Below are 24,393 nucleotides of genomic sequence, written 5' to 3' on the forward strand. Positions count from 1 at the left end.
GGGGGGGGGGGGAGGGAGGGGAGGGGAGGAGAGGAGAGGAGAGGAGAGGAGAGGAGAGGAGAGGGACGTTCAGAATCTCACACCTTTGATCAGGAACCCAAGAGACAACAAATAACCTAAAAAAAAAAACACTAGAAGTTAATAGTCAATACCTTTTTCTTAAGTTCTTCTTGAGAAAAATGCTCCACCTGGAACCGATTGTGTTCTTCAAGGCAAATACTTAGATAAGATGTTTGATCACTATAAAATGAAAATGGTTCTTCTGCCCAAAAAAAAAAAAAAAAAAAAAAAAAGGTGGGGAGGAGGAAGGGAAAAAGAATATCAGAAACAGATCTTTCCAAGACTGATCCCAATGCAATCCATCTAAAGCAATTTAAATAGGGGGGAGTACAGGGGTCGCATTAATTACACATAGGGAGTTTAAAGCACCACCTTTGGAGCAAAAGTAATTTTCCCTCTCTCTACCCGCTGATATTTCAATGTATGGTTTCATCTTTGGCTGGAGGTTTTCACTGTGGCCAATTCTGAACTATAATTTGCACATCAAGTGTTGTGCCTGGAGACCATTCTGAATGGCACAAGCAAATGGTGATTTCAGTTTAAATGAGGGAGTGATTCTGTTTAGGCAAGAATTCAGGAAAATTAGATGTGACCGTCAAGGGTAGAACTCAAGGGAAATAAAAGTGCCTGATGTATTTTTTACTGGCCGCAGAGCCCTTGTGAGAAGCAAGCACACTAAGTGCAGAAATTGCCTGCCAGAATTAAGATAAAAGAATCTTTGGTCACCTACGTAAAGGTCTGCTTCCTTTGCAGCAAAGGTCACATTCTCATAGGGAGGAAAGAAGTGGAGGAAGGGGAGGATGTTTATTGAGCCAGGCATATCCAAAAACAATATCTCATGTAACACATGTGGGTAAGAGGTAACACCCCTAAAATACAGTGCAGAATGCTAGAAATAACTAGACTTCAAAAGTAGATAGTTGGCTCAAATCTGGGCAAATCAAACCCCACCCCACCCCCCAGCTGAGCCTCAGTTTTTTCATCTGTAAAATGAAGTCAATGTCTACTCTAACTAATGGGATGGTTGTGAGGATCTGAGATGAGAAGTACCTGGCACTGTGCTCTGTGCACAGCAGGTACTCAAGAAATGTCAAACCCACCACTGCTATTACCAATTTTTACGATATGTGCCAGGCACCAGGCTAGAGACACAGAAAGGAATAAGATACCAACCCAGGCTTTAAGAGGCTCAGATCCTAGCAAGGGAGAAGGCCAAATATTACTGTGCCAAGTATGGCAGTGCCAGTCCCACAGGACCCTCATCTTGTAGTGCTCCCTACATGAATCTACCATGCTAAAGTCAGTCTACCCCACATGTCTATGCAGCCCTAGGTGCTCTGCAGTGGGTGCTGTGGTAGGCAGAGCCCAGAAGTTTTGGGCAATGAAAGCTGTTTAGCAGAGAAAGGGGATTACAAATCCCCAAGGTAATCTGGAGCTAGGAGTATCAAATGATGCAGAAAATAGTAGAGGCAGCAAGGACGCAATCCTGCAGCAGACGCTCTACAGAATTAACATGATTTACTGGGCTCCTCTACCACAAAGGCCAAAGCAAGATAGATACAGACTAGGAGAGCCAACATCAACATAGTCACCACAAAAAGGGTCCCTGAGCGAAATCCTGTAGGTGCTTCATCTCCTAGTGAAGTTTTTGGACTCTTAAAGGTCAGCCAAAGCTTTCCAAGTGGAAAAACCAAAGGGAAAAACATACAAGAGTGTGTACCTTCCCGTCTCCGAATTTCGCTGATCTGCTCCTCCAGAGTCTTTTGCAAATTCCGATACGAGAGCACATCCTGCTCCAGTTGCTTCCGCAGGGCAAAAATGTTGTTTAACTCACCCTGAAGGCTGTTGACACTTGGTAAAAGAAGATACCAGAAATTTTTAAACAGACCTATTTGTGCTTTAAGATGCAGACCCCACCAGGAATCCTTCCTGTGATTTTTCTGTCATTTGCCTTTTTCTGGTTATAAAAGTAAATACATCTTTACTATAGAAAATTTTAAATATAAAAGTATCAAGAAGAAAAAAAATTACCATGATCTCACTGCCAATTAACATATAACAGACTGTATTTCCTCCTAATCTTTTCCCCATGAGAATTTTCACAAAGTAGAAATAATACTGGACGTACAATGCTGAATTGTGCTTTCCTCAGTTAAATATTTCCCTCTATTTCTGGAAATTATTTGCAAGCATCATTTTAATGATTATATAATATTAAATCAAGTGAATATCCCACCATTTTCTTTAACTCATACTGTATTAGTGGACATTTGGGTCATTTCCAAATGGTTACCACAGACATGACTAGGTGGAAATAATTTAATTCTTCAGAATGTTTCTCTGTTTGGAATAATGCCTTGAGAGGGCCTGGGTATAGAAGGAGGGCTCCCCAGGGCCTAGCTGTCCCCTGGCACCCAGGCTTCAGAAGACAGGGAGACAGAGGCTTTCTGTTGTGTTACTCTCGAGAAGTTCACATTGAGAGTACAGGTGAGGGACGAAAGGGAAGAGAAAAAAATAAAGGAAGAAGAGTGAGTCAACAATAAGAGGGAGAAAAAGACCAATACAGAGGCCAACTGCACTCTTCTATAGTGGGTTAACTACTCAAAAATGCACAGCATGAATGGATTTTTATTTGGGGAGGTGCATGTCAAGTTTCACATCTGGGTCAATGTGATACAGTGCTGAGCTGTACAGAGAGCCTGAGTGGAACCAGAAACCCAGAACCCAGAGGAGGCCGTGAAAATACACACTTCCCAGAAGGTGCATTAATCCTAGGGAGGCCTGTCCAACAGAACTTTCTCCAGGGATGAAAATGTTCTATTGAGCATTTGAAATGTGGCTAACGTACCAAGGAACTGAATATTTAATTTTACTAAACTTGAAGTTTAAATTTAAATAGCCACATGGATAGTGGCTACTCTACTTGGACAGTGAAGATCCATAAGAAGGCTTTGGACTTCTGCTGATGTGCAACTGGCAGAGATCTGAATCACTGAAATCCAGCTCTCAGAGGAACATGGAGACCCCAGCTGACATCAATAGCATAAATAACTTTCACTGTACATCTCTGTGCCTAAAACGTTATTTGACATTCAGGTTATTTTCTTAAGAAGGATTCCCATCAGTGCAATTACTGGGTCAGAGTATATGAACATTTCTAAGACTACTTGAAACACATTAACAAATCAGAAAGCCTCCTTTTTTAAACACCAAAAAATATATTGCTCTCTGTCCAGCATCTGACCCATGGTTCCCTAAGAAGGTCTATAACAATATATGAATATGTGGATTTTTCTAGTGAGAGGGACCATAAACTTTCATAGGATTTTTCAAAAGGGGTCCATAGTCCCCAAATGGTAAGGAAATATTGCTCCAAGTATGCATGCCATAGACTCAAGTCCCACTTCTCTTTCAGAGATTTCTTCCAGCTCCATCTGTCGAACTGCACACATAAATCAACATATATTGGAAGGAAAATAAACCATTATATCTAATCTTCTATGCTTGCTGCTTTGAGGATGGTTCATTGTGAAGCAGTCTTCATGTAAGGCAAGGGGCCTTACTAGCAACTTATACCTAGTTCCATTTCAAGACAATCATAATGATCAATTTGTGAGGCTGATGGAAAACCTTACAGAGGTTTCATAGTACAGCACTTGCTTAGATGTGGTTGTGCTGCGGAGACATTTAACCAGTAAAAAAAAAAAAAGAGAGAGATTGTTTTAGCGAAGCTCCTGCGATTAGGGCTGGGGAAAACTAACTGCTTCACTCCCTCTTCCATTTTCTGACAGGGTGAAAAGTACACAGCTACTGCTCCTCTGTCTGTCATTTTATGTTTTCCCAACTCCAGAATCTTTTCAAGGTGTGAGGAGTCAGTAGAACAAAAGGTGCTTTACTCAGAAAGAAACAAAAGCCCTGTACATTCCTCTTTCTGGAACTGAGACCGGGGAGTGGTGCAGGCAGGCAGGAGCAGAAATGAGGAGTCAGAGAGATCCAAGCTCAAAATGGCACACCACCAATAGATAGCTCCATGACCTTGGACAAGTCAGTCAAACCACCTGAATCCTGATTTCTTCATCTGTAAAATGGGGGTAATAATACCTTCATTTTGAGATTCTTTTGAGGATTAATCAAGATGTTATATGGGGAAAAGCATAGCACAGTGCCTAACACATACCAGATGTTCAACAAACATCATTTCCTTCCTTCCACATATCCCAACACTTCACATACAAAAGATGATACTTATGAGCCAAAATTTCTGATCCTCATGAGTTACAGCAGTGATTCTCATCTGGAGATGATTTTTCCCCCAGGGGCAATGTCTATAGACATTTTTGGTTGTCACAGCTGGGATGGAAGGGGGCAGGTGTGCTACTGGAATCTGGGTAGAGGCCAGGGATATTGCTAAACATCCTACAAATGCACAGGACATCTCCTCATGACGAAGTATACCCAGCCCACTAATCCTAATACTGTTGAGGTTGAGAAACCAGAGCTACAGAAAAGTACGAACTGTACCAGTCCTCAAGATGAGTGGTGTATCAATTAAGGCCTAAGCTCAGGCTGAGGAGATTTGAGCTCTGATAATTGTTAACTGTAGAACCTCAGGTAATACACTTAACATCTTAGAAAGCATATTTCAACTTTGGTAATATGGGGATAAAGCCACTGACTTCTAAGTGTTGCTGTGAAGAATAAATAGTAAAGGTGAAAGGATCAGGCACATAGTAGCCCATGATGAGTTTCCTTCTTCCCTGCCCTCACTTTCCAGTTTTAATCACAAGTATATGTCTCTAGAGTCAGCCACCTTTACTGGCAGTTTCCAGAGAGTGAGCAGTGCTGGAGTTACAAAAGGGAGCTCCGCCTGCCTTAGTGCACCCTTCTGTCTTCTGGGTATGCCAAGGTCTGAATATTCAAAAACCCCCTACAAGTGCATATAACTTACAAGGCATACCTAAGCTTTTCACATGGTTATTCTTAATAATATGCCATCATTTACTGACTGCTTACTACGTGCCAGGTACTATTAGGACTTTACAGAGTATCATGTCTTGTTTTGAAACAACACTGTAAGGTAGGTAGGTAGACTGGCAGGCAGGTGGGCAGGTAGGCAGGTAAGTAGGTAGGTAGATAGGCCAGCCAATCTCAATTTTACAAACATATACACTGAGGTTCAGGATGAGAAATGAGTTACCCAAGAGCTCAGAGCTGCTGAGTGGCACAGCTGGGATCTGGACCCAGGTCTGTCTTCCCCTAAATGTACTGTTCATCTGAAGATGAACAAGAAACCTTTTAAGCATCCTAACTAGCCACATCCCTGGACCACCTCGGTCCCATCAGTGCTTTCATTCATGAAGAAAGAACCTATACAACTTGGAGCCATTCATGATGCTGAAGGGACTTGAGAGCAACCATTCCACCCACAGGGCCTCTCGGTGCCCACAGATTAACCTGGCTCCCAGCCAGGGAAGCTGCACAATTAACATTAAATTTGTCCAATCCCTCTTTGAGTTCCCCCATATGACTCAACCCCTCCCCCAAGTGAAAATGACCAGCAGCTGAGACTTCTTGAAAACACTCACTTTCAGAAAGCGATGCCTACTCCCACAATTTCATCAGCATGTTTTTATTTTCTCTAAACTCATTTCAGATTTAAAAATCTGCATGACTCAACCCCTCCCCCAAGTGAAAATGACCAGCAGCTGAGACTTCCTGAAAACACTCACTTTCAGAAAGCGATGCCTGCTCCCACAATTTCATCAGCATGTTTTTATTTTCTCTAAACTCATTTCAGATTTAAAAATCTGGCAATTATCTCCTAATTTAGAAAATCAGTGTTGAGGAGGAGGTGAACTCCTACACAGAACACTTTTCAAGTGCCTGCTCTATACCAGGCCCTGGGAAAGGGAGACAGGAAGAGGGGCATGTGCCCTGAGGGAGTTCCAGTGCAGGTGAGGAGGTGGCCAAGTCACACACGGGGAAGAAACACGGAGGGGGCAACTGTTCTGGGGCTGAGCTGGGCCTCCTGACAAGGTTAGCACTCAAACCGAATTCTAAAGGACTAATGGGAGACAAAGCAGGGGGAAGGGTGGGAGGAAAACACACATACAGGCCAAGGCAGGAACACACCACCCAGGGAACAACAGGGAGCGTGTTACTTGTTATGGCGAAAGTGAAGAGCACATGAGAGGGAGAACAAGCAGTGACGGTTTTCAACTTCTTATCACAGAAAAGTTTAGACATACACAAAAGCAGAAAAAGGAACGTAATGAGCCCCTGCTCCATCCACCCACACCCCAGCCTCAGCAATCGGGGAGCCAGGGCCAGTCTTGTTCCATCAATATCCCCACCCACTTCCTCGCCTCTGTACTGTTTTGAAACAAATCCCAGACATCATATCCTTTCAAGTATAACTACCCCAGGTGCGTAGAGAGATGATTTCTTAATATGTCAAATCCCTGAGGATAACCCTGCATTTACAGATGTGTAATCAGAGGCCCAATGCGGCCACTTGCCTGTGGACACAGAGCTAGAAAGTGGGAGCCCCAGGGCTGGAAAGACCACCAGCTGTTACCAGCTCTCCTCACCATGCCTCACTGGCACCAAGTCATTCCAGCAATTCTGCAGAGACACAAGTCACTCTAAAACACGGAGAGTTGTTTGTAACCCAGGGTTCTGTCACTCAACGCCTGCGTGACTTGGGCAAGTCACGTAACCTCTACTAGTTTTTATGGCCTTGCATAAAACAGGGATAATATCATTACTTATAGAACAGCTGTAAGAATCGTATGAGATAATACACATAGAAGCTCTTTCTAGATATATAATAAAGTATTAAAAAATATGAGTAATTAAGATACTTTAATGCTAATTTTGTTGCCCAAAATCATACAATTCTTGATAGAAAACAGGTATATCTGACTGTTAAGTAGGGTAATCAACGTCCAAGCACTTTATAAGCTCCCTGATCAAACTGGTAGGCCTTTTCTGCTTCAGAAACCACCAGCACTTACTCAAGACATGTGTGTGTATGTATGTTCGCATTCACATGGGTGTGATGCCCAAACAGAAACACTTACCTGTCTGAGTCCTGCAGAGATTTTACCAGATGGGCATAAATGTCCTGCTCTTTCTTTAAGACGTGAATCAGCTTTTCATAGTCTGATTGTTGCTTTTCCTGGAAATGACAATGGGCATCTGACATTAAAGGAAGAATTTTAAAAGAATATATCCTTTTATTATACAAACATATGTAGCTAGTTCTGGTTTTTAAAACCAAATGAAGGTGAGGCCCTGTGCCAGGCTCTGGCTCAGGCCACAGTCACAGAGCGCCACCTTCAGGAGGCATGGGGAAGGACTGCCCATCACTTGCCCCAGAAAAAAACTGGGAGCTGTGCTTCCACCACCAAAGAGCGCTGCAAAAGACCCATCAGTTAGTTATCTGATTTGCCCTTCATGAAAATGCCACCCCTCCATGCTGGTGGTCATCGTTTCACAACACTGCCAAGAATGCCTTTCCACACTTGCTCTTGTTCCAAAGAAGAGAAATTCACAAACCAAAGCCTGAGGAGTATTGGGGACAAGGGACTTACAGTACAGTAGAAGAGGTCAAACGAGTAGCACTTGGGAGGCATCCAGAAGAGTGAAGACAAAGAGATCTGAGTTAGTTCTCGGCCACTTACTAGCGGTGTGACCTTAGGTAAGTAGTTTAACAAACCCTGATGATGGGTTCAGTCTCCACATTTACGAAATGAGGATGTAGTTTTGTTAACTTGTGAATGACCATTCCCAAATGTAATTTTTTTTTTAAAGTTCATATTTTGGCTTTGCCACTTACTAGTTCTGGGACTTTGGGAATTTACTTAATAGAAGCCTTGGCAGTCCTACCTGTAAAATGGTGGACAGTAATTACCACCTTATGAAGTTATGAAGCAGATAAAAGATAAATTGAGTACTGTAAGAAACCAGAGATATCTGGAGAAACAGCTGATTGGGACAAGGAAAATCAGGGACAACAGAAGAAAATCTACAGCATTTTGTTTGTAGTAGAAAATAAGTGCTTAAAGACTAGAACAGTGGTTGCCAGGGGTGGGGGAGGGGGAAAGAAGGGGGAAATGGAAGATGTTGGTCAAAGGGTGCAAAGTTTCAGTTATGCAAGATAAATAAATTCTGGAGATGTACAGGACGGTGACTGTAGTTAACAATACTGTACTGTATACTTAAAATTTGCTAAGAGGGTAGTGAAAGAAAGACAAAGTGAGTGACATATATTAATTAGCTTGATTATGGTGATTATTTCACAATATATATGTATATCAAAACATCAAGTTGTATATCTTAAATATATACAATTATTATTTGTCAATCATTCCTCAAAAAAGCTGAAAAAATAGAAGGAATTTTTTTTTTAAAAGGATGGAATGTTGGCAAAAGGACACAGAAGCCAGTTTGAAAAGGCTCCCACCAGCCAAATCTGAGACAACTTGAACATAAAAATAAATGACAGTAATGGATTATAACCCACTGATATATAGCCCACTGAATAAAAGAGGAATTCATGAATCCATACCGATATGAATGAACGAACAGGAAGAGTAGGCTTTTCTTTATAGTGAAAATGACAACTAATAAATGTAGAAAGAGTGATGGAATTAGAAAAATCACCATTTGCCAGCCATCGTGGTAATAAATAATTCAGCCAGATTGCATATTGTATACAACTATTGAGTCAACTTTGTATCCCACAAATATGTATAATCAATTACGCTTCAATAAAAATAAATTAAATAAATAAATAGAAACAAATAAATAAATAATTTGGCCAAGAATAAAAAAAAGGATGCTAAACCTAGTGGGTGAAAGTTTGAAGATCAGGATATTTACCTGTGTAAATACTGAAAAACCTCTCCCAAAACACTTACTAAATAAAAAGGAAAAAAGTAACTGGACAGTCAAGACACCTGCCAGACACCACCTTCACAAAGTTATCAAAGTTAGCATGGCCATGGGCCGGCCCGGTGGCGCACTCGGTAGAGTGCGGTGGTTGGGAGCGCAGCAGCGCTCCTGCCGAGGGTTCGGATCCCATAGAGAGATCGGTCCGCTCACTGGTTGAGCGCGGTGCGGGCATGATACCAAGGGTTGCGATCCCGTTGCCGGTCACGGTACAGGCGTGACACTGAGGGTTGTGATCCCGTTACCGGTCACGAAAAAAGACAAAAAGGAAAAAAAAAAGTTAGCATGGCCAGTAATGGGACAAATCCAAATCATGTGCCATCAAATAGCACACAATGAGAAGAATACAGCATTACTACTGTATTTATTCCTACCAAAGACGCACAGACTGAATCTGATCATCAAAAACAGATCAGACAGACAAAACCAAACTGAAGGACATTCTACAACATAACTGGCCTGGACACTTCAAAAGTATCAACATCATGAAAGTCAAGGAATGACTGAAGAACTGTTCCAGACTGAAGAGTAAAGAATCAAGACTATTAAATGCAAGGTGTGATCCTGAATTGAATCCTGCAAAGGATGTTACTGAGACAACTGATGAAATACAAATGAGTCTGAGGATCAGAAGGTACTGATAAGTCTAGGACAATTTCCTGGTTGTGGTGGCTGAGCTGAGAGGTTATAAAGGAGAATGTCCCTGTTTGCAGGAAATACATACTAAAGTATTCAGAGGTGACAGGGCTTCAAATGGGCAACTTTATCACAGCTCAGAAAAAATAAAATCCTTTACTTTTGTCACTTTTCTGTAAATTTGAAAATACTTCAAAAGTAAGAAAAAAATGTTAAATAAAGTTAATGTACAGAATACCCCATGCGTGGCACAAACTAGGTACTCTCTAAATGCTGGAAGGGGGATATTCAGTTAATGGAGAGACTGGGGCTGAATACAGTCTTTGTAGTTCACACTGACTTATGTTTTCTCCTAAAAGTTAAATATCACCTAGGAGAGGGGTTCTTAAGCTGATTAAAATTTAGGGGCTGCATGAACGTGAACAGAAAAAAAAATTACATCTATATTTCCACTACCCTCTAAGTGAAATTTAGCATTCCCTCCAATTATGAATTGAAGGAATACTGCTATTGCTACAAACCATAGTAGTACTAGTGGTATTACTGTAACTTGGTCATCAAAAGAAATATATTTTGTATATGTTGCAGATACCTCAAAATATTTATTCTTATCACTACTTTAAAACTACAGTAGTCATTTAACACATTAATAAAGAACCTCTATTTCTATAGCATAATTTTTTATGTTTTGGTAACTGAATTTCAAAATATTTGGTTTCCTTTAAAATCCTTTGTATATATTTTATGCACTTAAACATATTTCCAAGGAAGGGGTCCTTGACTTCAGGAAACTGCCAAAGGGAGGCAGAGGTCAAAAAAAGGTTAAGAATCCCTGATCTAGGAAAATACTGCTGTGCTTCCAACCCTGATAAAACAAAGCCAAGGCACCCTCTGCTAGTTAAGGATTTTAAATGCTAAACCACTAGTTTGGTCATGATAAGTTAGTCAACCAGACTGCTATAAATGTCAGGCCCTTTCATAAGCCATGCCACATGTCACTAGCACAAGGAGCTCCCAAATGCCTTTTGTACACAACAACAAAATCATGTGGGATTCTCTCAGCTCCCACCTGCACACAACCATATGTGCAGCCAGAGGATGGTAGAGAAGAGAGCAGGATTTGAATAGGACATCAAGACAAAGTAGGCTATCAAGTCCTCAGTACGTCAGCCACTGTGGTTAGCGCTTTCCAGGCATTTTCTCATTTAATCCTCACAGAAACCCTATGTGCTCACGTGTTACCAAGCTCCCCATTTTAGAGATGAGGCGCAGAGGGCTAATCATGCCCAAGGTCAGGGTGATGAGGCAAGGTGTGGGCTCCAAAGCTCATGCTCTTCAGTCTACCCATCACTGCCCCAGAATGGATGCAAAACACTGGGTGCTTGACGAGTGATAATGTTACAAGGGCAACATCACTGTCAGCCACACAAAGGACAGCCAAAGAAAATAAAGAAAAGCCAATGACAAAATTTTAAAAACCTACAACTGTTTGAGCACCTAACAGGAGAGGCAGTGATGGTTAAGCGTATGTGACCTTATTAACTGTGTGACCTTGAACAAGTTAGTCAACATCTCTGTGCTTCAATATCCTCATCTATAAATGGAGGTAATAATTCTAACTATCTCATAGAGTTGTTAAAGAGATTAAATGAGTTCATCTATACATAGTTCCCTGAGCAATGCCTGGCAAGGAGTAAACAAGTGATAAATGTCAGCTGTAACTACTATTCCTATGCTCTAAGTGCTATGCTAAGTATTTGACATCTCTAATCATCACAACATTCGAGGGAGGTATATTAATCTTCCCATTTTTGAGAGGATGAAATGGATTATCTGGGAGCAGAGGTAACTTGTTTGCATCCACTCAGCTAATAATTGCTAAAGTCAGAATTTGTGCTTAGGTATGTAACTTCAAAGCCAAGCAAGAAGGTCTACGAAAAAAGATCAATTAATACAGATTTCTGGTGGATGAAGTAGAGACTCCAGGAATGTATGTATGTGGAATGTATGTGCCCAGTGAAAGAATCCCAACCCCATATCTTAACTGGATCTCTGTAGGCTGAGCTCTAAGTCCTAGAAGAGGACAACCCACTGCCACGGCAGGGCCTGGATGCCCAGCTCAGCTCCCCTCTCCTCTTCCCGAATGTATGTATGTGGAATGTATGTGCCTAGTGAAAGAATCCCAACCCCATATCTTAACTGGATCTCTGTAGGCTGAGCTCTAAGTCCTAGAGGAGGACAACCCACTGCCACGGCAGGGCCTGGATGCCCAGCTCAGCTCCCCTCTCCTCTTCCCTCTGGCAGCTATTCCAAATCTTCACCAGGTTTTTCAGGCCACCATTCTCTTCAATTCCTGCTCTCATCCTTTCCTCCTGCCCAGTTCTCAGTGCAACTGGGAAATCCCTCCACTTGAGCCCCATGGAGGAACCCATCCCCTTTCTTCAGAGAACAAGTGCCATCATTTACCACTCTCCACTGACATACCCCAGGGCACCATACAGCATCCACTCAGGCCAGATCTCACCAGAAGCCTTCCTTGACTGAGAAAGATGCCTTCCTCCAGCCGCCACGGCACCCTGCTTCACATTCATCCCAGAGCTACTGTACCAACCTGTTCACAGGTCTGGGAGCTCCTTGTGAGCAGCAGTGACCCAAGCCAGGCACAGTGTCTGGCACAAATCAAATGCTGCCACAAATACTTGCTAAACTGATGATTAAATAGGTAAGAAGGGAACTCAGGGACCAATATGAATCTTAAGAGCAGAGATTCCTGGGGATATTTTGCATAATGGAAGTCAGAGTGAGTCAATGTCTTTCTGGAAGCAAATTGCTCACCCGTGTTAAATAAATGAACTCTTCGGAGCCATTTGGGTCTCATTTCATCAATCACCTATTCCCCTGCGTTGAATCATGCCCCATTAGAATGAAGTCATTTGGCTCCCTCAGCAGAGCTGACAAACCAGTAGATCTCCTTGCTATAGAGGCAGAGGGCCAGGCAGCCCAGAGGGGATAACAACAAACACCTGCTCTGCAGGAGCAACCAACCCCCACCCTTCACCCAGGCCCTCTAAATAAGAAGCAACCCAAACAGGAGGCCACTCATCCCAGAGAAGCCTCATCACTGCCCACAACTACTGTGTCTAACTCTGCAGTGTGCTCTCCACAGCCCTTGAAATGACCACCCAGTCACCTCCATTCCCCTGTCTCATCTGAGAACTGTCCCTAAAACACAGGAGCCAGTCCTGGGAAGACACCTCTCCTTTGTGAGCCAGGCCCTGGGCCCAAGCTAAACCTGTACAAGTCTCTCCCAGGAATTCAGAGATTTAAACGGAGATACCAAGAATAGGAGCTGCGGGGTGTGTCACGTCAACGACAGAGCCCTGGAGTCTACAGCTTCTGCTGTCAAGGTCCATGGGGCTGCCATGGTTTTCACCCTCCCAATGGTGTGGCTGCTCGACTCTTGCCTGGCATCTGTGAGAGCCTCCAGTATGTTCCCAATCAAAACCACCTTTCATCGTTGTTTCGCTCAAACTACTCAATATTAGATTTTGTAGCTTGCAACCCAAAGAACCTTAATACACTTACATTATTTCTAATCCTCTCAGAAGGCAGACATGTAATTCCTCCCTTTACAGATTAGGAAGGTGAGTTTCAGAGAGATTAAGTGACTTGGCCAAGGTCACAAGACTAGTAAGTAGGAGGACTGGCATTCGAACACAAAAGCTGGGGCATTTTCTACTCTACCATAGTTTCCTTAATGACTGGAAGGAAACCCATGTAATGTGCAGAACACAATCTGATGAGGCAGCAGTCATGTAAAGAGAAGCCTTATGGATCATTTCTTGGTAATCAGGGTAATTTAGTGGCCTGGTAGACAGACGGCATCTATTTCTGTAGCTATGTCACAGCCCTGCAACAAAGACATTTATTTTAATACTCAGAAAATTCAGCAGCAATGTCCCAACCATGCCAATAACCGAGCTATAAATCTCTGGCTGCAGCGAGTTAAATCTACTCAGTGTGTTTTACTCTCTAGTCTTCAATTCCCAGATCTTCTAGCATTAATTCTCGAGATCACATAATCATTAGAATGAAAACGGACTGCACAGAGTCTATGGAGACATCATCATAGCCTCAAGTTCTTTGTAGAAATGGGCAGAGGATAAATCCTAAATCAACACAAAATGGCCAAGGGCATAGCAGAAGAAATCCATGTTTTCTACAAAGAAAGAACTACAATCTGAAAAGCTTACCATTCTCGGGCAGAAAAAAACTGTAAAGCTGTTGTAGTTGGGATTTCTTAAATTGACACCTAGAAATTTATAATTCTTAAGTGATAACATAATTCTTTACCCACAATTTGCAGTCAGTCTTGCAGAACAGAATTAAAACCTTTGCTAAAACATTTAGGTATTCTGCACAGTAATTTAAACCAGAATCTGATACTACCAAAATAGCCATGCAATGACTTTGAACTTGTGGTTATACAAAGTACAGACATCACCCACCACAAAAAGCTAAAAACAAAATGGTGCGGATGATAAGACTAGTGAAATTAAATTTAAATATACTCAATCAGTTCAATAAATTTATAAATATTTTGTTCATCATTTGACACTTTTTATATGACTAAAATGTGATTCAAAATAGCAAAATTTAACTAAGTATATTCAAATTAGTGAAGATACGTCCATCTAAAATACCTGATGGGCTACTTTCTTGTTTCAAAACAGATTATGCCTTATTACAGGTTAAGGTGAATCTTAACAGCCCAACTAAATTGTATCAAAATCAAATAGCTAAAAGCAAGGTAGAATCACAAAATATTAGCCCTCTGAGATTTAGTTATCAAACTTGCCCAAGGTAACCTAAGTGAAATGACAGTGCTAAGAGAGAAATCCAGGCCTCCAGATTCCTGACCCAGCCCAAGGGCTCCACTAGCCCATGCTGACATCCTCAAGAGAACCAGCAAAATAGAAATACTCAAATGGTCAGAATTAAGAAAGAGCTCTAGCTGTCCAGCCGGTGATGCCCCCAGGACCAGGTCTGATACTGAGCTGATACACAGCACAATGGCTTGTACTCATTGCTAAAATACTAAAATTCTTCTATATCAGTTGGAAAACAAACCCTGGTCCATCCACTCTAACCACCCTAACTGCTCTGGCCCCTCCTCATGGTCCACTAGGGACCTTCCCGTGGTCAATAACTACAGGACTGGTGGTTGGTGCAAGAGCAGGCCTCCAGTTCCCCATTCCAGCCCTACTGCCTGAGTTTGCTCTGAGGTCCAACGCCTGTGCTGCACTGGTTGTTAATTATTTTGAGAATCACACCTCACAAAACCACAAGTCATGATCAGAGCCATTCATCAGAGTATTAATTTGCGTAAGAGTTCTCTATCTTCTGAATGTATGAACTTAATTAAAGCCAGGTTAAAAAAAAAAAAACTTTGGCCTACAGTCAACTAACTCCTTTCCTTTCCCATATCTGGCTGTCTAGTTGCATTATTCATTTACTCACTCAACAAACATTTACAGAGCCAGGCAATGGGCTAAGCATTGGGATTCAGAGATGAGGGCCAGTCCCCTACCCCTGAAGTGCCTGCCCACAGCCCAGGTGAGGGGAAACAGAAAGGTGGTCCTATAACACCAACACAAGGAGTAGGTGCCATGACAGAAGGGTGCCCAAAGTGCTATGAACCAGAGGAAGAGGGGACCTCACTTCTAAGCAGAGCCAGGGAAGGCTTCACAGAGAAGGTGACACTACAGTGGTACCTGCAGAGATGTTCAGGATTTAGGAAGTAAGCAAGGAAGGAAAAGGCATTCCAGGCAGATGGAACAGCACATGCAAAGGCACAGAGAGATACAAAAATGGTGGTTTCAGGATTCTGCAAGAAGTTAGTTGTTGCTGCAGATGAAAGAAAATGAGACTGGAAAGATAATTTGGGTCCAGATAAGAAAGGGCCTGCTGTGTTACTCTATGTGCATCTGAACAAGAAAACTTATATAACACTTGGGATTACATCGTTCTTGAGAGGTGAGCCCTGACTGGGCAAATACAAGGCTCCTCTTTTAACAAGCTGTGGTTTCTCAACTTTGGGTGCACTGCAAATACTAATGCTCAGCTGAAGAATATTAATCTGTAAGGTGGATAGACTAAGAACTCCTCCTCCTACCTGCTGCAGGCTTAATTATCGACAAGAAGATTTGAGGATCAAAGGAGTTATCAAATATGTTGTCAGAAAAGAATACGAATACATTCACGTGTGAACATCTAATTTTAGTCAAGCTTACCCCAGAGAAGATGATTTTGCTGCCTGGTGACTGTTGAGAAGAGCACTTTTCTGTTATTAAGCCTTCGCTACTGAACTTGACATCCTCCACAGTCGTTAAATAACTGTTCTGCTGTAATGTTTCCAACTCTTGTTCACTGAATTTCTAAGGAAACAAAACAAATTATAAGGAAGATTTCATCAAAAAAAAAATAGTAAGAGATTGTCCCAAACTCTTTAAGATATTTTATTTTTTCACAATACCCATATGTTCCCTAAATAATTTCTATCTATACTGCAACTCCATTTCTGTTTTACAACCTGGAGAACAGCAGCATGCCAGCAAGGCAGAGACAAGGATCGTGGCGGTCGTCACAAACCTTCCTTATTCACCACCACTGTGACTGCCTTTCAGTGCGTGTGGAGGACAAAGCCCAGGCTCTGACCAAACAGAAGTGGTCCCAAGACTGGGTCTCAATGGACTTCCCTCCAACACTTCCCAGGTGAACTCCCTACTTTCTAGATCCCATGTCTCTCTCTTTTTTGGTTATTCCCTCATTTATACAGAATCATCCTCTAAGAGCTTCCTGCAAAGAGTACAGAGGAGGCAGATGATTTTAGGCACCAAATGTCTGGAAAAGCCTTTATTCTACCTTCTCACTTGAATCACTTTTCCTCAAAATCTAAAAGCATTGTCCTTCTGTCTTCTGGTTTCCAGTTTTTCTGCTGAGAATTTTGATGCCATTACAAGTCTGGGTCCTTTGTACGTGACCTATACTTTCCTCCCTCTGGAAGCTTTTCAGAGCCTCTTTTTCCCTGTGTTCTGAAATTCCACCATGAAATGTCTTGGGGTATGGGTCTTTTTTCATTCACTGTGCAAGAAACAGAGCAGGCCCTTTGAATGTAGAAATGCCCATCCTTCCACTCTGGAAATTTTTTTCTCATTACTTTGAAATTTTGCCTGTTTTGTCTTTCTGAAATGCCTGTTAGTCATACTTTAGACTTCTTGAATCAAGCCTCCAATTTGCTTATCTTTGCTCTCCCATCTGTTTGTTTGTTTCTTTTTTTTTTTTTTTTTTTTTTTTTTTTTTTTTTTTTTTTTTTTTTTTTTTTTTTAAAAGTTTATTTATTTTGAATTCTCGTTTCTGGAAGAATCACTCAACTTTATCTTCCAACTTTTCTAACTCTTCTATTAAACTTTTTATATCTGTAATCACACTTTTAATTTCCATTCTTCTTTTCCAAATACTTTTTTTTATTAGATCCTGATCTTATTTCTTAACTAAAGATGTTATAGTATAGAATTTTTTTTTTTTTTAAAGATGTCTAGTTTTCTTCTCCTCCTTGCACTGTTTCTATTTCCTCTATGTACCTCAGTTCTATCTGTTCTGGCCTGTCTTCCCTCTTAAACACTTTTCTCCTATTTGATGAACTTGGGCCATCTACCTACTTTTAAGGGTTAAAACTGCTCAGAAGAAATGTGTGGAAAGGGCACCTCGTGGCCTCACTGTGAGATGCTCAGTGGGGACCCATCTGTTTTGTTGGAGGGCCCCCACCCCCCTCAGAGGAAGCTCACTGCTAAGTATGCCCACTTCTACTCCCTACCCATTTTCATTCCAACAATACTGCTTTCCAGTATTGCATCCAGTTGCATCCAGTGACCCTCAGGCCAGAGCTTCTCTGATTTAAGGTCTCCAGAGATCTCGGGGTAATAAGGAGAAGAGGGTCACCTGTATCCACTTAAAATTCCAGACAAATCTGTTTTCAAAGGTACTAGGTACATCTAAAGCCTGCTGAGCCTTTCTGGGGTTCTGTAGCATAAATCAGCTTGCATCTTGCTGGTTTTTCATCCCAAAGGCATGTAGCAGAGTAGAGAAAGCTGAATCCTACCTATGCAGTTACCATTTGCCCATCCACTTGTCATCCAGAATTGTGTTGAATGCACACCTGCTGTTGTACCTACTGCCATTCTCCTGGTTAGTCCTTGAGGTTTATGCCTTCTTATTCCTTCAATGTTATTTTAATGAGGTTTCAGTAGGTAGCAGAGTTAAACACCTATGATGTATGTTTCACGGTTATTGTCAGTCTGAGTTCAATCCCAAAAACTTACTATATGACCAAATAAGAAGGCATTCCTAGACAAAAGGAACAGTTAGAGGACAAGTACAGAGGAGTGAAGGGCACGGCACAAATAAGGAACGGCAAGAACTCGCAGTAGAAGTACATCACTGAGGTGGGCTGGGCACCGGAGCAGACAGGCCAGGGCCTGAATCCAGGCTCTACCATTTACTAGTCATACAACCCACAGTAAGTTCTTCCCTTCTCTGAGCTGATCTTTCTCCGAACTTACTTCCCTGGTGGCTGAGGCCCAAATTATATAAAGAAAGCTCTAAAGTGCTCTGAAACACAGCAATGAAGACTATAACCATAAATGTTCCTGCAAAAGAGTTGTTTTTTGTTTTTTTTTTTTTTTTTGCGGGGGACGGGGAGAGGAGAAACAATGTGTGCTAAATCAAAAGATTTAAATACACACAAAAAAATTATTATGGCACCTGAAGCAACAAGTCCTCTTGATTGGCACTTTCTGTTGGACGTTTGGTCACTTGCTCTTGACTGTGCAATTTTTTATTGCTTTCACCCAGAAGACTCTGGTAACGATTCTCTATTGCTTTCTCTCTTTCATTCACTTCGTTGCGTAATTTTTCAACTTCATTTCTAAGGTCCTACCAGAAGAAAAAAAAAAGAAATTTACTTTACAAAAATTTCAATGGGACATCTCTTACCTGTTTGACTTGCCAAAATACTGCTATAAGAGAGCAGCTAATAGATTTAACGTATTTAACAAATGCATACTTCCTTCTCATTTAAAGTCTTACAAAGGGCCGGCCCGGTGGCGAACTGGAGAGTGCGCCACTTGGGAGCGCGGCGGCGCTCCCGCCGAGGGTTCGGATCCCATGTGGAGACCGGTTCCCGCTCACGGGTTGAGCGCGGTGCGGGCGCGGCACCGAGGGATGCGATCCCATTGCCGGTCCCCGGTGCGGGCGCAACACCAAGGGTTGCAATCCCGTTACCGGTCAGTAAAAAAGACAAAAAGGAAAAAAAAAAAAATAAAGTCTTACAAAAACTAACTTTAAGAATAATCTGAAATTTGGAAAAAGCGTTATGTGCAGATATTTATCACAACATTATTTACAATGCTGAAAAACCAGAAAGACACTAGATCGGCAACAGAGAAATAATTATGAAGAGTAAAGTACCAAAAAAAAAAAAAAAACCACTATTACGAATAAAAACAAACCAGGATACCAAATCATATATAATACGATACTGATTTTTTTTTTTTTTTTTTTTTCCAAAAGATGACCGGTAAGGGGATCTTAACCCTTGACTTGGTGTTGTCAGCACCACGCTCAGCTAGTGAGCGAACCAGCCATCCCTATGGGGGATCCGAACCCGGGGCCTTGGTGTTATTAGCACCGCACTCTACCGAGTGAGCCACAGGCCGGCCCTACGATACTGATTTTTTAAAAAATATTTATACACATGTTGTAAGACTAGTTGGGAACACATCAAAATAATAACTAAATACCTAAGTAGAAAGATTATGGGCAATTTTCAGTTGATTTTTACTTCATTATTTTTCTGGGTTCCCAAAATCTATAAATAATCCTGTATTACTTTCATAATCAGAAAAAAAAATTTTTTTGTCTTAAATAATACTATTTACAAAAAAATTATAATAACATGGAAAATGTTCACGTTATAATGTTAAGGAAAAAATAAGGGAGAAAGCAGTGTACAGTATGATCATGACTACCTTAAAATATGTACTATTTGTAATATTGAAGCACTATTCATAATATCAAAAGTCTGTAAACAATCCAAACGTTCACCAATAGAGAAATAAACTATGGTACATTCTCACAATGGAGCACTCTCAAGCTGTAAAGGAAAAGGAATGAGAACTCTATAAATACACTGCCCTAAAGAAATCTCCAGAAAGTATGGGGGGGTGAGCGGGCTGGTCTGAGGAACCCAAGAGAAATAAGTATGGACAGCAAACTGCCACTTATTTAACCATAAAACAAATTAAATGGTTGCCTATAATATATAAGAGAGAACAAGGCAGAGGAGTCTGAAATAAAATTCTTGTTACAGACATGATGTTGGAACCATTTATATGTTTATATAATTACCTTAAAAATAAAATAAAAATCCCCCCAAACTGAAAGCAGAGCAAACGAGCAAACAAATGAATCTTTCTTTGTATTGAGTTGATTGGCTAACCAAACAGTAAGGAATTATTTCAATAACTTTAAAACAGTAATTTGTACATCTCTAGTGGGATATTTCTCTAAGGACAAAAGGAATGCAAAAAATCTTAAACTGTTTCTAGTCGTCATGTGTAAGTAATAATATTGGCATTGTTATTCTGAAAATGTGTGTATATATATATATATAATATATATTTATTAAATAAGAGATTATTAGCATCATAAAAACCAAGACATTACACATAAGAGAAAAGAAACACAAACATAAAAAAAGTTAAAACTTGTAATTCTTTTTTTTTTAAGATGACAGGTAAGGGATCTTAACTCTTGACTTGGTGGTGTCAGCACCACACTCTCCCAAGTGAGCTAACCAGCCATCCCTATACAGGGATCCGAACCCGTGGCCTTGGTGTTAGCACCACACTCTCCCAAGTGAGCCATGAGCCGGCCCCTGTAATTCTAAATTCGAGTATGAAATACCAATATGAACTTACATGTTCTGTTATTTCCTTCCTTCCACTGAAAAAGACTAGAATCAGTGACCTCCCTGGTATCCAGACTGTAGTCTTTAAATACCATTTCCTACCCACAAAAAAGCACAGCATTCTTCAAGCAGTAATTCTCAAAGTGTAGTCCCTAGAACAGCATAATAAACATCACCTGATAATTAAATATACAAATTTTGGGCCCCACTCCGGACCTATTAAATCAGAAACTCTGAAGGTAGGTAGGGCCCATCAATCTATGCTTTAACAAGCCTTCCAGGTAAATCTAATGCACTCTAAAGTTTGCCTCAGAGAAAGAGATGACTGCAGACCTGGGGCAGGAATGTATGATATGGTTCCAGACATCTTTTCATATCAGAAAGGAAGGAAACTATCAAAGACAACAGTGTTCACATCCAAGCAACTCAGGAATCAACTACAATAAGCCTTCCCACTACCCAAAGATAGGACAATTAGAGTTTTAATAAGAATAATAACAATAAATTAAAAGACATGAAAAATGTTAAAAATCTATGAATTCATAATGAAGCTTTTTTTAAAAAACACTTTTGGTCACTCTGATAGGCAAAATAACAGGCCTTCAAAGATGTTCATACCCTAATCCCCAAATGGAAAAAGGAAATAAAGGTTACAGATGGAATTAAGGTTGCTAATCAACTGACTTTAGAGAAATTATTCTGGATTATCTAGGTGGTCCCAGTATAATCACAAGGATCCTCAAAAGTGGGAGAGGGAAGCAGGAAAAACACTCCACCAGCCAGTGCTGGCTTTGAAGATGGAAAGGGGCCAAGGGTCTGGAAATCAGGCAGCCTCTAGAAGATGCAAAAGGTAAAGAAACGGATTCTCCCTGGAGCCTTCAGGAGGAACACAGCCCTGCCAACACCCTGATTTTAGCCCAGTGAGACTCATTTCAGACTTCTGACTTCCAGAACTGTAAGATAACAAATTTGTTTTGCTAAGCCACAAAGTTCGTGGTAATCTTTGCAGCAACAATAGGAAGCTAATACAGGCTTTGCAGGATTCTAGGGAACTCATTTTTTTCTTTCCTGTATGAATTGCACTTAGGGAAACTAAATTATGAAAAACAAGTTTCTCTTTATAGATGTTTTGAGCTATAAAGAAGGAATAATGAAATTAAATTATCACTATTTTGCAAATGATCATCAATGGCTAGTAAAATCAAGAAAACAGGTTGGGGATATCCACATGTAGAAGAATGAAACTAGACCTATACATCTCACCATACACCAAAATTAACTCAAAATGGATTAAAGACTTAAATATAAGACCTGAAACTATAAAAGTCCTAGAAGAAAACAGAGCAGAAATCGTATACCTTCGTATAATGTATGCTATACGAAGTTATTACGGATACGTCCATACATGCCAGCACCACACCGTCCTCGTCACTGTGGCTCTGTAGCGCACTTTGACATTGGAAAGTGTGTGACTTCCCACATGCTTCTGCCTTTTCAAGATTCTATCAGCCGTTTAGAGTCCCTTGAGATTCCCTATGAACTTGAGGATGGGCTCTCCCATGCTTGCAGAATCCCTGAGGAGATGCTAGGCCACTCTAGAGGGGCTGAATATTCCAGTAGGTTTTGTTTGTGAGAAAATTCCAGCAGTAATATTTGAAGTGTGGAAGATTTCAGTAAAACTTGTCAAATTCGGACTCAGTATGCTTTTTGCTCCAGTACCCCAGGGTTTAAGCAGGAAAAGTTTAGATTTTTAAAAACTTTTTACAGACATACCTCAGAGATATCATGGGTTCTGTTCCAGACCACCACAATAAAGTGAATATCTCAATAAAGAGAGTCACATGGATTTTTTGGTTTCTAAATGCATATAAAAATTATGTTTATACAATTCTGTAATGTATTAAGTGTGCAGTAATAGCATTATGTCTAAAAAATAATGTACATACCTTAATTATAAAAGACTTTATTGCTAAAAAATGCTCACAGTAGTCCGAGCCTTCAATGAGTTGTAATCTATTTGCTGGTGGAGGGTCTTGGCTCGACGTTGGTGGCTGCTGACTGAGCAGGGTGGTGGCTGCTGAAGGCTGGGGTGGCCATGGCAATTTCTTAAAATAAGATGACAAAAACGCTTGCCACTTCAACTGACTCTTTCATGAAAGATTTCTCTGCAGCCTGAGATGATGTTTGAGAGCATTTTACCCACAGCAGAACTTCTTTCAAAATTAGAGTCAGTCCTCTCAAACCCTGCTGCTGCTTTACCAGCTAAGTTTGTGTCGTGTTCTCAATCCTATGTTGTCACTTCAACAATGTTCACAGCATCTTCAGCAGGAGCAGGTTCCATCTCAAGAAACCACTTGCTTTGCTCATACAGAAGAAGCAACTCCTCATCCATTAAAGTTCCATCTGAGATTGCAGCCATTCAGTCCCATCTCCAGGCTCCGTTTCTAATTCCAGTTCTCTTGCCATTTCCACCCCATCTGCAGTGACTTCCTCCACTGAAGCCTTGAACCCCCCCAAAGTCTCCATGAGGGCTGGAGTCAGCTTCTTCCAATCTCCTGATGATGCTGGTGTTCTCACTTCCTCCCGTGAATATTTCATGACATTTCACAAAATAATTGACTAGTACTCTTCAAAGCAACAAGGTCATGTAAAACAAAGACTGAGCAACTGTCTCAGCAAGTCTAAAGAGACCTGACAATTAAATGCAATGTGGATCCCGGGCCAGAAAACAGGCACTAATGGGAAAACTGGCAAAATTCATGTAGAGTCTGTAGATTAGTGTATAAGTACTGTTTCAGTGTTAATTTCCTGTTTCTGGTAAGTGTGCTACAGTTAGGGAAAATGTTAACATTAAGGGAAGCTGTGTTATGGACAAAGGGGAACTCTGTACTATTTCTGAATCTTTCCTCTATGTCTAAAATTACTTCAAAATAAAAAGTTTTTTTAAAAGAAACATACCAGTCAATGCAATGTGTATACCTTGTCAGGATCAGGGTTCTTAAAAAAACCATTTCAAACAATTTGTTTTAGCAAGACAATCAGGAAAATCTAAACATTAACTGGCTATTTGGTAATTGTAAGAGATTATTAATCTTTTTGAGGTGAAAATGATATTTTTTAAACATACTGAAATACTGATGAAATACTATGTCTGGGAATTGCTTAAAATAATTCAGTGTTAAAAGGGAGGGAGTTGGGGAGGGTAGAGATGACAAAAGGTCAGCTTTGAGTCTGTGATTGCTGACCCTGGGAGATAAGTACATAGGGGTTCAATGTACATTCTCTTTCCTTCTGTGTGTATTTGAAATTTTCCATAACGATCAATTTTTTTTAAAAAAAAGCACTGATTACAAACCTGAAATACCAAAACACATGATTATGGATGATTTTTTTCTAGTTATGTTATTCTTTTATCAATCTTTAAAATACTTCATACAGAGTATAAACTATAGTCATAATGGGTGAGTAAAGAAACATTTTTTAAAGGAAAACACTTTAAAAATTAAATGTTAATTTTTTTCTTGGGCAAACAGATGATGAGATTGCCCTAAACCTTTAATCCAAAACAATGAGCCCAAGAACCTATCACGAACTATAAATGTCAGTAAACAGAAATTCATTTCTGGAGGGGAAAAGAAGATTTTCTTATTCCTTTTATTATACAAATAATACTAAAGCAACATTAACAGAATTCTAAAATTAAAAAATAAAAA

General features: G+C 40.6%; 1 protein-coding gene across 1 annotated transcript in view; it reads right to left on the bottom strand.

Moving 5' to 3' along the window:
• The window catches only part of CDK5RAP2 (CDK5 regulatory subunit associated protein 2), a 194,473-nt gene that overhangs the window by 80,685 nt on the left and 89,395 nt on the right, over positions 1-24,393 (bottom strand). Inside the window, exons 13-17 of the mRNA XM_008568766.1 lie at positions 18,475-18,645; positions 15,945-16,088; positions 7,143-7,240; positions 1,781-1,911; positions 153-262 (exon numbers count right to left, since the gene is read on the bottom strand). Coding sequence (XP_008566988.1) covers positions 153-262; positions 1,781-1,911; positions 7,143-7,240; positions 15,945-16,088; positions 18,475-18,645 — 654 coding nt within the window. The remainder of the gene's footprint in view (positions 1-152; positions 263-1,780; positions 1,912-7,142; positions 7,241-15,944; positions 16,089-18,474; positions 18,646-24,393) is intronic.

The sequence above is a fragment of the Galeopterus variegatus genome, unplaced genomic scaffold, assembly GCF_000696425.1.
Source record: "Galeopterus variegatus unplaced genomic scaffold, G_variegatus-3.0.2 Scaffold439, whole genome shotgun sequence".
In the NCBI taxonomy this organism is placed as follows: Eukaryota; Metazoa; Chordata; class Mammalia; order Dermoptera; family Cynocephalidae; genus Galeopterus; species Galeopterus variegatus.